The 15,668-nt window shown below is 42.9% G+C and overlaps 1 protein-coding gene across 4 annotated transcripts in view; it reads right to left on the reverse strand.

Annotated features, from left to right (window-relative positions):
- The window catches only part of SMYD1 (SET and MYND domain containing 1), a 104,555-nt gene that overhangs the window by 47,801 nt on the left and 41,086 nt on the right, over window positions 1–15,668 (reverse strand). For all 4 annotated transcript variants that reach the window (XM_033952290.1, XM_033952281.1, XM_033952270.1 and 1 more), the window contains exon 4: window positions 5,919–6,049. In XM_033952290.1, coding sequence (XP_033808181.1) covers window positions 5,919–6,049 — 131 coding nt within the window. The remainder of the gene's footprint in view (window positions 1–5,918; window positions 6,050–15,668) is intronic.

The raw sequence follows: 15,668 nt of genomic DNA on the forward strand, positions 1-15,668 counted from the left end.
CGAGCATCGTCGTATCCTTCTTAAGGTACGGCGACGAGTATTGGACGCAGTACTCCAGATGCGGGCGCACCATCGCCTGATACAGTGGCAGGATAACTGCCTTCGTTCTGGTAGTGATACCTTTTTTGATAATGCCCAACATTCTGTTCACCTTCTTTGAGGCCGCAGCGCATTGTTCCGCCGGCTTCATTGTTTTTATCCACCAAAACCCCCAAGTCCTTTTCCAGGTTGCCTTCCCCCAGTACCATCCCTCCCATTGTATAGTTATACATTGGGTTCCCTTTCCCTATGTGCAAGACTTTACATTTCTCTACATTGAAGCTCATTTGCCATTTATTTGCCCACTCACTCAGTTTGTTCATGTCCCTTTGTAGTTCTTTACATTCCTCAACAGTTCTAACCCTACTGGAGTTTTGTGTTGTCCGCAAATTTTATAACCTTGCACTTCGTCCCTGATTCCAGATCATTAATGAATATGTTGAATAGCAGCGATCCCAGCACTGATCCCTGTAGGACACCACTCGTGACTCCTTTCCAGTCAAAGTAGTGTCCCTTTACTCCTACCCTCTGTTTCCTGTCCTTCAGCCAATTTTTGATCCATCTGTGCACTTCACCTTCCACTCCGTGGCTCCACAGTTTCCTTAGTAGGCACTCATGGGGTACATTTAGCTTTCTGTGCGAGATGAAGTATTGAGTGATAAAACACAGTTCTGTGCCTAAAATGAGCCTTGTGAAAATTTTGGGCTCCTTTTACAAAGCAGCACTACTGATCAGAATGCGAAGAGGCCCATAGGAACTGAATGAACTTCACATTCAGCGTACTGCTAATCAGTAATGCCAATTGTATAAGGAGCTCTTTAAGTGTAAGTTGTTTGAGCAAGGTTCATATTTAGGTGCAAAAGAACAGGCATGGATGTTTGCTGGCATCCCTCCCCATGTGCCACAAGTTTTCCATGCATATTATTTGAATACATTTAACTTCAATATCTGATTAAATATTATGTGATAAATAAAAAGTCCAATGTGATGGATTGAGTGATGAAGTGTCCCAGTGATGAACTGTGAGGTGATGAAAGTGGATTTCTGTCAGGTACTTCTGATCTGGATTAGCTACTATTGGAAACAGGATACTGAACTAGATGGACCTTTGCTTTGACACACTATGGCTATTCTTATGTTCTTAAGTGTTAGGTGATGAAGTGTCACCAAATTAAAAGTAGTAACATACATAGTAACATAGTAGATGACGGCAGATAAAGACCGAAATGGTCCATCCAGTCTGCCCAACCTGATTCAATTTAAAAAATATATATATATTTTATCTTCTTAGCTATTTCTGGGCAAGAATCCAAAAGCTCTGTCTGGTACTGTGCTTAGGGTCCAACTACTGAAGTCTCCATCAAAGTTCACTCCAGCCCATCTACACCATCCCAGCCATTGAAGCCCTCCCCAGCCCATCCTCAACCAAACAGCCATAAACAGACACAGACCATGCAAGTCTACCCAGTACTGGCCTTAGTTCTTCAATATTTACTATTGTTTTCTGATTCTAGATCCTCTGTGTTCATCCCATGCTTTTTTGAACTCTCACCGTTTTCCTCTCCACTACCTCTCTTGGGGTCATCCACCACCCTCTCTGTAAAGAAGAATTTCCTTACTCTTGAGTAGACTCTTGAGTCTACCACCCCTCAGCTTCAAATTATACCCTCTGGTTTGTACCATTTTCCTTTCTCTGGATAAGATTTTGTTCTACATTAATACCTTTCAAGTACTTGAACGTCTGAATCATCTCTCCCCTGTCTCTCCTTCCCTCTAGGGCAATGGTCTCAAACTCACGGCCTGGGGGGCCACAGGCGGCCCAAGTACTATTTTGCAGCCTGTGGTCTGTACTACTCGGTGTTTTACTTACACAAATTTTACCAATCAATTCTGTGTTACATTTCAATAGTTTAGCTGTTTTATTTATTCCACCAGAACTTTGGATTCCTGATGCAGGCTCCTGTATTGAAACATGGTCTCTGTTGAGTGCTTTGAATCCTTCTGTTGAATTTAACAAAGGATTCTCATTTGCATCAGGTCTCCTTGGTCCTTTCTTGGTCTTCCCTACTGTTTTTTTCCTTTTCTTAATCCCATGAGGAATTGTTTTTTCTATCTTCTGGTTCGGACATTAAAGAAAACCATTGAATCGTCAAACTCAAATATGCACAGAGACTTTTCTTTTGCATACAGTAACAACTCATTTATTGTAATTTTTACTACTATAGTTTTTAAAAAAAAAAAAAAAAAAAAAAAAAAGACTGGAGATTTACATAAACTATAATTGTTCTTAAGAGGGTCTAGTTCTGCTCCTCACAGTTACTTCCACCTCGAGCAACAGTTAATATACTTGGGTCTGAGGCCTGGCAGAGCCAAATTTATCCTCTCCTTTACAAAGCTGCGCTTACGTTTTTAGCACTGGCCGCCACAGTAACAGCTCCGATGCTCATAGGAATTCTATGAGCGTCAGAGCAGTTACTGCATCAGCCAGCGCTATAAAACACTAGCACGACTTTGTAAAGAAGGGGGTTATTAATTTATTGAGATTTATTAACTGCCTTTATGAAGAGAATCACCCAAGGCGGTGTACAGCAGGTGTAATTTAATATAAAACTTACATTTTTGTTGACAACATAACAGTAGTAAAAAGACCAAATATAAATATAATGAATGAGGTAGAGTTAAATTCGGTATATTGAAACTTAATAATAGGACTACCATGAAACAGTTTCAAAAATATACTTATTAACAGCACTGGAATTCAAAGAAGAGAGATATAATACATATTAAAAGGGAGGCATAATACTACTACTATTACTGTTAATAATTTCTATAGCACTACAAGGCATACACAGTGCTGTACAGATTAAGCAGGTACTATCTCTGTCCCTAGTGGGCTCACAGTCTAATGCTAGATTTTACTAAATGGTAGTAAAGGTTTCTACTGTGGGGCTGGCGAAGTAAGTACTTTGACGCTCATAGAATTCCTATCAGTGTCAAAGCATTTATCTCACTGGCTCGCGGTAGAAACCACGTTTAATAAAAAGGAGCCCTAAGGGTTTTTATGTATCTGGGACAATGGAATGCCAAGCAACCTACCCAGGGTCACAAGGAGGCTACAGTGGGTGCTATGGGGTAAGGGGATTATGAGTTAAAAATAATCTCAAAAAGGTGGGCTTTTAGTCTGGATTTGAATATTAGTATTAGTACTAGTACTACTACTGTATAATTCTTATGAAGCATCTAAAAAGCACAAAATAGAACTTTCAAATAACAGATATGACGCTAATACTTTTCTATAATACAGCATATCCTATAGCTGAGGGGTCAAAAGCAGATATTAGATGGGGACAAAATGCATGGTACAGAGTGCGATGGGATAAACAGATGGAAGGCTAAACTCAAGGCAAGTTGTTTTTACAGTTAAACAAGGTATAAGGAACTGACTTAGTTAGTATAGGAAGTGTGCATGTATTTGGGTGAATCAATCAATCTTCCTAGGCATGTTTGGAATGATAGGATGATAATGGAACATTCATTCTTTGTGGTCCCAGGGCTGGTGTTCTGGGGAGGGGGGCAGACAGGGCTACTAAGGCTCTGTCCCTCCCATGGGCCTGCTTATCTTCCCCCTTCTATCCACGCTGGTCATTGACAAATCCATTTTTGTTGCAGGAGACCGCCAGCTATTGCTGCGATTCTGAAGCACTGCCTGTGGCTCCCCTCCCTGTTTTCCTTTTGCCACAGTCTACTCAGGCAGAAATAGGAATTTGTATCACTGTGGATGGTCTGCGGCAGAAGGAAAGCAGAGAAGGGAGCTGCAGGCAATGCTTTAGAATGGCTGTTATGGACCGCGGTTCCCGCACCAAAAATGAATTGTCAACGAGACCATAGGTGCAGGCGATGTTGGACTGGCACAAAGAGACAAGGGAGGACATGCCAAGCCAAGGAAGCCCCCCTGGAGCAGCTGTTGTTGTTTTTTTTAAGTAGAAAGGGGGTTAAAAGAACTGACAGGCTGGGCATGGAGGGAAGTGAAGGGGAAGAGCTTAAGGGGATGGAAACAGAAGAGGGAGAGAGAGAGTGAGAGAGAGAGAGAGAGAGATGGTGGGCAGTGGTCTGAAGGGAGAGAAGTTGGCATGGTGTGGTGTGGAGGAAAGGGGAAAGACTTACTTGAAAGGAAGAAAAAGGGAGAGATATTGTACCTGAGTGGTGCAGAAGTAGGGAGAGATATGGGATGGAAGAGTAGGGTAGGGTAGTTGGAAAGAAAAAGGGAGAGATGGTGGACCTGGAGGAAAGGAGTCAGGGAGATATCTGAGATGAGAGGGCAATTGGGAAGAGAAAGGGAGAGAAGTTGGACATAGGCATGGAAGGGAGGGAGAGAGAAATGTTGGGGTGGAAGGGAGAGAGAGATGAAGCATTACTTTTAAAATCTCCATTCAATTGTTCAGTATCAAGGGTAAAGGGATGAAGAACCATAGAAAAGAGAGGAAGTAAAATGTTGGACAATGGGGATTAAGGAGGAGAGATGAACCCATGAGAGGGCAGGAGGGAAGAGAGGTGTGATAAGATGCTAGGAGATGGAGAGAAAGGGAGAAGGAGTTATAGCCTGATGAGTAGAGAGAGGGAGGGGGATCTGGAATTGTGACCCATGTAGAAGAGTTTAAAAGGGAGATCATAAGAAGATGAGTGAGAGAACAGTGAGTACAGTGGTAGAAATGTAATGGAGAGTAGATAGCAAGAAACAGTAGGCTGGAAAATGAGTGAGATGGGAAATGGGAGCACTAGGGACTGAGAGGAGGTGGAAAATTAATAGTTGAAAATTTAAAAAGAAGGAGAAGGGTATGAAAGAGGGCGAGATTTGAGTGGACAGAGGCAGAAAAGAAAAATGGGAGGAAATCTGAAAGGGAAAAATCAGTATGTTGGAGGCAGGTATAGTGAGGGACTGGGCGAATCATGGCCTTAGGCCCCTCCACAGTGCTTCCCAGGATGTACTGGGAAGGGGAAGGCACACCATTCTGAAGAAGGCTTGCAGACTAGAGGGAGTAGGCATCCCTCTGGCCAACCTTCATGTTAAAGGTACAGGGGGGGGGGGGGCTAGGTGAGCTTTGGGGGGTATGGGTTCCGGGGGTGCCAGCAGGTGGGAGTGGACATCCTTCCTGCCAGGAATATTGGGGGGAGGGGTTTCCAGGAGGAGGGAATGGGCATCCCTCCTGTCAGGGATGTTTTGGGGTTTGCGGCAGGAAAGAGTGGTCATCCTTCCTGCCGGGGATTGTTTAGGCATTTGTGGAAGGTAGGGATTGGGCATCCCTCCTGCTGTGGACAGTCTGTGTGGGTTGTGTGTGTGTGTGTGTGTGTGTATGTGTATGTGTGAGGAGGGGGGGGGGTTGGGGGTTCCCTGCCGCTGCTTCTCAGCTGATTGTGGCAGGGAGATTCCTTTGCCATGATCTGCTCAGCGGCAATGTGATTCTCTAAATAGTGTTTGTGACATGGATGCTGGTTAGAGAATCGGGGTGGTTAGGTGCGATTCTATATAGGACGCCCGCCCATGTGTGATTCTCAAAAGCCATTTAGGTGGCTGCTAAAATCAGACATCCTATACAGAATTAGGCCCAAAATGACCAGAAAGATATCGAAAATGCATACTTTGATGTTTTGACTAGTAAGACGTCCAAATGCTGGTTTATTCTGTCTTTTGGATGTCTATGTTTTTTTTGAAAATGAGCCCCACATCGTCAGTTCTTACCATATACGCTAAAAGGACAAAGTATTAATGGAAAACAGCAGAAGTAATGTTTGATAGTCTATATCACTGTTTGTAACTTATTTGAAGGATGTTTCATTCCAGAGGCACATCTCCACAATGCACAAAACAGCAGGGTACTCACTTGCCATTGTTGACTATAACGGTACAGTTTGGCCAGCAATCGTGGTTCACCAGGCAAAGATTGGGAAAAATCCCTACACCCACTGCTTGCAGTCCTCTTTGGTCACTCAGGGTAAAACCATTACAGTTGATCTGTCCACACAAAGAAAGTTTTATTTTTAAGTTAGGAAATAAAGATAACCTGTAGATTTGAAATGATTTTCCTTTGATTTATGTCTCTGTCAGGCAGCTTAGTTTTCTCTATTGCCCTGACTGTTCAGGTTTGAACAGGCCAGACTCATGTTAACTTCTGCAAATAAAGAAGGAAGTGAACAACAGCTGTTAAATATGGATGCCCTTCAGGGATAGAGAGAATATGGATGACTCTTCTAACAACTGTTATTCAGTACATAACATAACATAAAAATTTATTTATATACCGCAGTACCTTAGGAGTTCTATGCAGTTTCAAAAGAAAATTGAAACAGTAAAAACAAGTGACCTAGAAATTACAAAAAATTCTTATATAAGTAGGTTTGCAATAATTTCCTGAACTGCTGGTAAGAGACAGAGCTAACTAACAGATTTACAAACTCTTTGTCACAAGAAGCTGCCTGAAAAGATAGGGGTCATTGGAAATAGCTCTTGTATAAACGACCCTTTACCAATGGACAAACAAATAAATTACAATTACGTCTTGGGCATTGTGAATTAATGAATAAAAAATGTTTTCATAAGATAATCAGGTACTAAACTATGTATGACTTTATAGCATATACAACCAAACTTAAATCTGACTCTAGCCTCGACTAGTAACCAATGTAGTCTTTGGTAATAAAGTGTCACATGATCAGATTTTTTCAGATTGAAAAACAATCGTACTACCATATTTTGTATGATGCGGCATCTATGAGGATTTTTCTGATAACCTGCTAAGTAAACTATATTACAATAATCCAAAATACTTAGAATTAATGGCTTTATCAACAGATCTAAAAGAAGAAACTTTAAAATATGATCCATATTTTAAAATAGTCCATAATTTCCACAACATATAGAAATATTTCATTATTAAGGGGTCCTTTTATCAAGCCGTGCTAGCGGGGTTAGCACGTCGGACATTTCATCACGCGCTAACCCCCGCGGCTGGCTAAAAAACTAATGCCTGCTCAATGCAGGTGTTAGCAGCTAGTGCGGCAGGCGGTTTAACGTTCGATATTACGCGCATTAAACCCCTACTGCAGGTGATAAAAGGACCCCCTAAATCATCTGTATTTGAATTAATTGTGAAATTTGATCTAAAATAACCTCTATAATTCTTATAGTAGGATTAATCGAGTATAAAATCCAATCAAATTTATACTCATCTCTATTTCTTTCTTTTTGCAAGGAGTAGCCCCCTCTACAGCATCCACTATTTCCTCCTCTTCCTGAGAGATCCCACATGCCTGTCCCTCGCTATCTTGAAATCAGATAGTCTTCATCTCCACCACCTCCACCATGCATCTTCCAACCTTTCTGTAAAGAAGTATTTTCTTACATTATTCTTGAGCCTATCACTACTTCTTAATTTCATCCTATGCCCTTTCCTTAAATCACTTTACTGGCTCCCTATTCGCCATCACATATAGTTGAAGCTCCTATTGCTGACCTACAAATGTGTAAATTCTGTTGCCCCTCAATATCTCTCCTCTCTTCTCTCTCCTTATACACTTCCCAGAGAACTCCGTTCCTCAGATAAGCTGCTCTTAGTTGTATCCTTCTCCGCCATTGCTAATTCCACACTTTGTTCCTTTCATCTAACTGCCTCCTATGCCTGGAATAAATTACCTGAGTTTGTCCGCCAAGCCCCTTCCCTTCCCTTGTTTAAAAGCAGACTAAAAACCCATCTTTTTGAAATATCCTTCAATCCTTAACCCTACTCCTCTGCCCTCCAACCCAGGCAGCTGATTAACTGTTTCCCTTAACTGTATCCATAAGGTGACCGTACGTCCCTTTTTCAATGGGACAGTCCCGTTTTCGGACCGACCATCCCGTTGTCCTGACCCACCGCTTCGGGACACCGAAATGTCCTGTTTTTAGGGACAGCGTCCCGAAGATGTGTGTGGGGACACCAGGACAGGTGATCACTTTCCCTCCCTGCCGCACTGATTCAAACTCTAGGCCGCCGCCGCCGCTGCTTCTTGCCTTCTTCCCGATGTCAATGTTGATGTCAAAGAGGACGTTCCGGCCCAGCCAATCGCTGCCTGGCTGGCCCAACTTCCTCTCCGATGTCAAAATTGACATCGGGAAGAAGGCAAGAGGCAGCAGAAGCGGCCCAGAATTTGAATCAGCGCAGCAGGGAGGTAGACTGGCAGGCACTAATGACACAGGACAGAGGCACTGGGGGCACTATGGACATGGGAAGGAGGCACTAAGGATATAGGAAGGAAGGAGAGAGGGAATAGAAAGAGACAATTGTTGGGCCTGAGTGCAGAAAGAAAGAAATGAAAGAAAGGATACAAAGTCAGAAGGAAACAAAACCAGAGACTCATGAAATCACCAGACAGCAAAGGTAGGAAAAATGATTTTATTTTCAATTTAGTGATCAAAAGGTGTCAGTTTTAAGAATTTATATCTGCTGTCTATATTTTGCACTATATTTGTCTATTTTCTATAGTTACTGAGGTGACATTGCATATTTTAAAGTCATTTGCCTTGACATCTTTGAAAACCCCTCAAATATAAATGATAATTAACATTTTTTCTGCGTATAGTGTGCTTTGTATTTTTTTTTAATTTTAAGGTTACCATTATGAATTAATATGAAGATATTATGTGTACATGAAAAATAAATGGAAGAAATTGGGGGCAGGATTGTGGGTGGGGTTAGGGCAGGGTTGAGGCGGGGCTAGGGCAGGATTGGGGGCGGGACTGACAATTAATAGATGTCCCCTTTTGATGAAAAAAATAAATGGTCACGTTATGTATCCATGACATCCTTGGCTGTTTAGATTGGTCTTGGCTGTTTAGATTTTAAGCTCTTTCAAACAGGGACTGTTTTCTTCTTCTTTGTGACTCTGTACAGCACTGTATATGTCTGATAGTGCTATAAAAATAATTAATAGAAGTAGTAGTAGTAGCAGCATATTGGAACTAAATTATTGAACATATACATAGGCATGGATTAATGAGACAAAATCAAAATTGGTTTTAGCTAAAGACAGGGCAGGATTAATTCTTCGAGGGTCCCTAGGCACACAAGTATACTGGACCCCACAGGCCTTGCCCTGCCTCCTGCCCCCCCCCCCCCATTTATCTGTTTTCTTATTTACTTCTTTATTTCCACTTGTATTTATTTATTTTTTTTAATTTAAAACAAACAAAGATTAGCATACCAGTGCACAGTTTTTCTTCTATGCAACCCCCAAACATCTCTGAACAAATCCCTCTTCCTTCCCTTCCCACCTACTTACCAAAGACTTTTAGATATGAATGGAAAGGGTTCAGAGTTAAAGTGTTCAAATATATTGTAAAGCAGTAATACTATCCAAAATATAAGTCTATATTTATAACCAAGTTTACAATGCCTCTCAACTGCCTCACTCTGTGTCAACCAACTGTAACCTATATGTATGTATAAACAACCAAATCTGTAACTCCTCTAGTACGTTCCACTCCATGTATGTTAACTTGTAATAAAACAGCAAGGCAAGCAGTCCACCAAAGAATCCAACATGAAACAAAAGAAGATCGGCAGAAAATAAGGGGATTCAAATCACGTTTATTCAAGGTGCTCTCAAGAACTATGCCTGATGCATTTAGCCAAACAAGGCTAATCAACGCTAACAGACAACCATGCCTTTCATACATACAGAACACAGATACATCCTTACCCAGTATGGAATAAGTAATCACAAACTAAAAATAGAAATAAGTAGAATAGATAAAGGTAATACTGAACCGCCAAGAAGTCAAACTGCATACAGTGAAACACCACAGAAACAATGACATAGCCCCCTAATACTCTGCAAAATATAATATAGCAGATGTAAATTTGAAGAAACTGATAATCACCACTTTACAAATGAACAAATAGAAATAAAACAAAAATAAAAAATAAGAATATACCACTTTATTGGACTAATCCATTTTCAATTAACTTTCAGAGGTCATAGCCTCCTTCTTTAGTTCTGCTATTATATTATACTGTCCTGACCTGAGAAAGGGGGTTTTCGTCTCTAAAAGTTAGTAAAAAAATGTATTTAAATTAGACAATAAAAAGATTACCTTATTTTCTGTTTATAAAAGTTTTATCAATACAACTACAATACTATTTCATTCTAAAGCAACAAATTTTTTTTTCTACCTTTTGTTGTTTCTGCTTTAATCATCTTGTCTTCACTCTCTTTTTTCTAGCCAGCATCTGTCCTCTCTCTGTGTTTCATGAAGCATCAGCCTCTTCCATCCACTGTCCGCCCTCTCCCCGTTCCATATGGCATCTTCCCTCTTTCTATGCTCCTTCCGTAAACTGTCTATCCTGTGCCCCTTCTCTCCTTTGTACATAATTGATTTCAGCTCTGCCACCTCTCCATTTTTCTCTCTCTATCACCACCCCTTCCCCTGTGCTTTGGCATCTCTCTCTTCTCTTTTCTTTCCTTCCCATCCCATGGTCTGGCATCTTCCTTTTCCTGATTCCCTGGCATCTCCTCCTTTCCTTTTCTTCCATCTCTCCCTCCCTCTCCATGCTCTGACTTCACCTCCTTCCTTTCCCCCTTCCTTTTCCCTTGGTCTGGCATACCTTCCTCCTTCCCTCCATGCCCTGGCATCTCTTCCTCTCTTCCCTCCATGCCCTGGCATCTCTTCCTTTCTCCCTTCCCTCCAAGCCCTGGCATCTCCTTTCATTCCCTCCCTCATCTTTCTTCTTCCTCTCTTTCTCCCTCCAGTTGGGTGCAGCAATTCTCTCCTCCTCTGCTCCCTTTCCTCCTTCTGTCACCCAAGGCCTGGCATCATGAACTTCTTCGGGCAGAGGCAGCATTCATAATTCTTCTCTGTTGGGTCCTGCCTTCATGGAAACAGGAAGTAGGCAGGACCCGGCAAAGAGGAAGGCCTGAAGCCAGCAACAGCAGTGAATTGTAAACGCTGTTGCTGTCCGAAGAAGTTAATGGAGCACCTAAGGCAGACCGCTTCCCCCAAACCCCCGCTGACCCTCTACCTCCCATGTGAACCCCGCCAACCCTCCCACCGTGAGATGACTGACCGACAAACCACCCTCCAGCAGCGTTAGCAGCGGCAGCACTCTAAACAGGCTGCTTTACGGCCTTCTCCTGCCATGGATTCCCTCTGCCTTGTCACTGATAACGTCATCAATGACCCAGCAGAGGGAATCACTGGCAGGAGAAGACCCTGAAGCAGCCTGTGTAGAGTGCTGCCGCTGCCGACGCTGCTAGAGGGAGGTTTGTCGGTCGGTCGTCTCGCAGTGGGAGGGGGTTCGAATGGGAGGGAGAGATAGGAGGGTCAGCGGGAAAGGGCCTGTGTTGCCAATCGATGCTGGGAAGGGGGCTGTGTTGCCGATCGATGCTGGGGAGGAGGGCCCGTTGCCGTTTGAAAAAAAAATTTTTAGTGGTCTCTTTGCCCTCCTTCAGCGGGCCCCCTGACCATTTTGGGCCCTAGGCATGTGCCTACTGGGCCTTCCCTTTAATCCAGCCCTGGCTAAAGGAAATCTTGGCACAACAACCCACTACATTTCTTTGAAAGGGTGAATAAACATGTGAACAGAGGAGAGCTAGTTGATATTTAGGGGCATAATTGAAACTGTTGGACATCCAAAAATCGGCACTTAGACGTTTTGCCCACCCAAAATGTCCATGTGCTGATTTTTGCATGATGTTTAAATATATCAAGGAGAAGCACTATCTTATATGTCTTAAGACAGAATTCTCCATTTCGATTTCCAGAGGTTTAGAGGAATAAAGTACTTCTACAGTTGCATATCAAGTTACAAAACTTTGAAAAAACTTATCAGACCATATGACTTCAGAGAATAACTATAAAAGTTTTAATGAACATGTATTAAAGGAGCAGTAGATTCAGTGTTGATTTTAAGATTGTATTTCTGGATATTGTCTCTACTTCTTATTAATGTTAAACCACAATGAACTTTGTTGAGGTATTTATGGAATATAAATAAATGTTGTATTGTATTATATTGTTGTTGATGATATGTTGAAACCCTCTGTTCAGCATGCAGTGGTGAATAAGAAAGTAAATAGATTGTTAGGAATTATTAAAAAAGAATGGAGAACAAAAGTGAGAATATGATAATGCCTTAGTATCACTCCAAGGTGCAACCATACCTCAAATATTTTGTTCAATTTTGGTTACCACTTCTTAGAACAAAATTAAAATGATGGGTCGACTTCCCTATGAGGAAAGGCTACAAAGGCTAGGGCTCTTCAGTTTGGAGAAGAGATAGTTGATATGACAGAGGCAGTGGCGTACCAAGGGGGGGGGGGGCGATCCGCCTCGGGTTCCAGCCATGGGGGGGGTGTTCCCGGTCTGGGAGTCATAGTCCAGGAACTTCCCTTCTCACGGTCCGATGCCAAGGCTCTGGATAGTCCCTGTGGCCCTGCATGTTCCCAGCTTTCTCTCCCTTTACCATCCGTGAAGCTGAAAAAAACTGCCAGCCTCGGCAGTGATTCAGCTACGTCGCCCATGGCTCCCCTACTTGCTTTCCACATCTGCCAATGATGCAACTTCCTGTTTCCACCCGGGTGGATTGCAGAGGCAGACACGGAAAGCAGGAAGGGGAGCCGCGGGCGACGTAGCTGAATCACTGCCGAGGCCAGCAGTTTTTTCAGCTTCACGGAAGGTAAAGGGAGAGAAGGCTGGGAACATGCTGGGCCATGGGGACTATCCAGAGCCTTGGCATCGGGCCGTGAGAAGGGAAGTTCCTGGACCATGACTCCTAGGCCGGGAACACCCCCTCATGGCTAGCACCTGGGAGGAACATTACTAAAAATATTTTTTTACATGGGGGGGGGGGGGTCTCAAAAATGATGGCAGGGGTGTCAAACAACAATGGGCCCCGGATGTCACATACCCTAGGTACGCCTCTGGATAGAGGTCTATAAAATACTAAGTGGAACAAAATGGGTAGATGTGAATCACTTGTTTACTTTTTTCAAAAATACTAGGATTACCTGGGTACAAATTATATTGCAATGATAAGAGTAGATGAAATTGGAGGGGGGGGAGGGTGGTGCTATATGTTAAAGATGGAATTGAATCAAACAAAAGAAACATTCTAAGCAACACTGCAGTGTGGAATCCATATGGCTAAAAATTCCATGTGAGAAGGGAAAGAATATACGGATGGGGTTATACTACCATCCCACTGTACAGAATAAGCAGATGAAGAAATGTTTTCACAGATCAGGAAAGCTGGCAAATTGGACAACAGCATAATAATGGGTGATTTCAACTACCCCAAAATATGAGAGAGAGTACGATAAATCAACTACAGCAAAAAGAACATACTGTACTCTATAAACAACCTATAGGAGCCCCCCCAGGCTGAGGTAAAGAGCTGAGAAATTCACTTAATACTATACTGAAAGTCAAACTGCAGGAGAATTACAGGAAAAATTATTAAAAAGTGGAGAGAAAACCTCAATTGAGCTTCATTGGTTGAAAAAACTCCACTTAGCTATATTCCACAATGTGATATTCTAGATCACTTTTTACTTATAAGCACATAAGCATTGCCTCTGCCGAGTCAGACCATAGGTCCATTATGCCCAGCAGTCCGCTCCCGCGGCAGCCCCCCAGGTCAATGACCTGTAGTGATCTATTACTCAAGAGCATTTTGTCTTGTATAGTAACCCTCTAATTGTACCCCTGGATTCCCTTACCCTTTAGGAACTCGTCCAATCCCTTTTTGAAACCCAAAACCGTACTCTGCTCAACTACCCCCTCTGGAAGCGCATTCCAGGTGTCCACCAACCTCTGGGTGAAGAAGAACTTCCTAGCATTTGTTCTGAACCTATCTCCCTTCAATTTTTTTGAGTGTCCTCTAGTTTTTGTTGCCCCCGCCAGTCTGAAGAACCTGTCCCTCTCTACCTTCACTATACCCTTCATGATCTTATAAGTTTCTATCATATCCCCTCTAAGTCTCCGCTTTTCCAGGGAAAAGAGCCCCAGCTTCTCCAGCCTCTCAGCATATGAGAGGTTTTCCATGCCCTTTATCATTTTTGTTGCTCTTCTCTGGACCCTCTCGAGTATCGCCATATCTTTCTTCAGGTACGGCGACCAGTACTGGACGCAGTACTCCAGATGCGGTCGCACCATTGCCCTGTACTGCGGGAGGATAACTTCCTTGGTTCTGGTAGCGATACCTTTTTTGATAATGCCCAATATTCTGTTCGCCTTTTTTGAGGCCGCTGCACATTGTGCTGCCGGTTTCATTGTTTTATCCACCAAAACCCCCAAGTCCTTTTCTAGGTTGCCTTTTCCCAATGTCATCCCCCCCATCGTGTAGTTGTACATCAGGTTCCCTTTCCCTATGTGCATAACTTTACATTTCTCCACATTAAAACTCATCTGCCATTTATCTGCCCACTCACTCAGTTTGTCCAGGTCCCTTTGGAGTTTTTTACATTCCTCTACAGATCTAACCTAACCGGAGAGTTTTGTGTCATCCGCAAATTTTATAACTTCACACTTTGTCCCTGTTTCCAAGTCATTAATAAATATATTGAATAGCAGCGATCCCAGCACTGACCCTTGTGGGACGCCACTTGTGACCCCTTTCCAGTCAGAATAGTGTCCCTTTACTCCTACCCTCTGTTTCCTGTTTGCCAGCCAGTTTTTGATCCATCTGTGTATGTCCCCTTCCACCCCGTGGTTCCACAGTTTCCTTAGAAGGCGCTCATGAGGTACCTTGTCGAAGGCTTTCTGGAAGTCTAGGTATACTATATCTATGGGGTCACCTTTGTCCAAATGTCCGCTTATCCCCTTGAAGAAGTGCAGCAACAATGCTGGCTTGTTCTCATCAGCTTATTTTTTTCTATGTGCTCACTGATACTGTTCTTGATCAATGATTCGGCCATCTTTCCCGGAACTGAGGTCAAGCTGACCAGTCTATAATTCCCCGGGTCGCCTCTGGTTCCCTTCTTGAAGATAGGTGTAACATTTGCTATCCTCCAGTTTTCCGGTATTACCCCTGTTTTCAGGGATAGGTTACAAATCTGCTGCAGTAACTCCGCTATTTCATTTCTAAGTTCTTTTAGTATTCTTGGGTGAATTCCGTCCGGGCCCGGCGATTTGTCAGTTTTTAGCCTATCTATCTGTTTGAGTACGTCTTCGAGGCTTACCTCCATGCACGATAATTTTTCCTCTTGGTCCCCCTTGAAGAATTTTTCCGGTTCTGGAACATTGGATGTGTCCTCTTTCGTGAAGACCGACGAGAAGAACGTGTTTAATCTGTCCGCCACTTCCTTTTCCTCCTTTACCACTCCTTTCCTATCCCCCTCATCCAGGGGTCTCACCTCCTCCCTCACCGGCTGTTTCCCTTTCACATATCGAAAGAAAGGTTTAAAGTTCCGTGCCTCCTTTGCAAGTTTCTCTTCATATTCTCTCTTTGCTGTTCTGACTACGCGGTGACATTCTTTTTGGTGCTTCCTGTGCTCTTTCCAATTTTCCTCAGTTTTATCCTTTTTCCATGTCCTGAAGGATTTTTTCTTATCTCCTACCACCTTCTTAACTTCTTTTGTTAACCATGCTGGGTCTTTTG

This window comes from Geotrypetes seraphini, chromosome 1 (assembly GCF_902459505.1).
Source record: "Geotrypetes seraphini chromosome 1, aGeoSer1.1, whole genome shotgun sequence".
Taxonomy (NCBI): domain Eukaryota; kingdom Metazoa; phylum Chordata; class Amphibia; order Gymnophiona; family Dermophiidae; genus Geotrypetes; species Geotrypetes seraphini.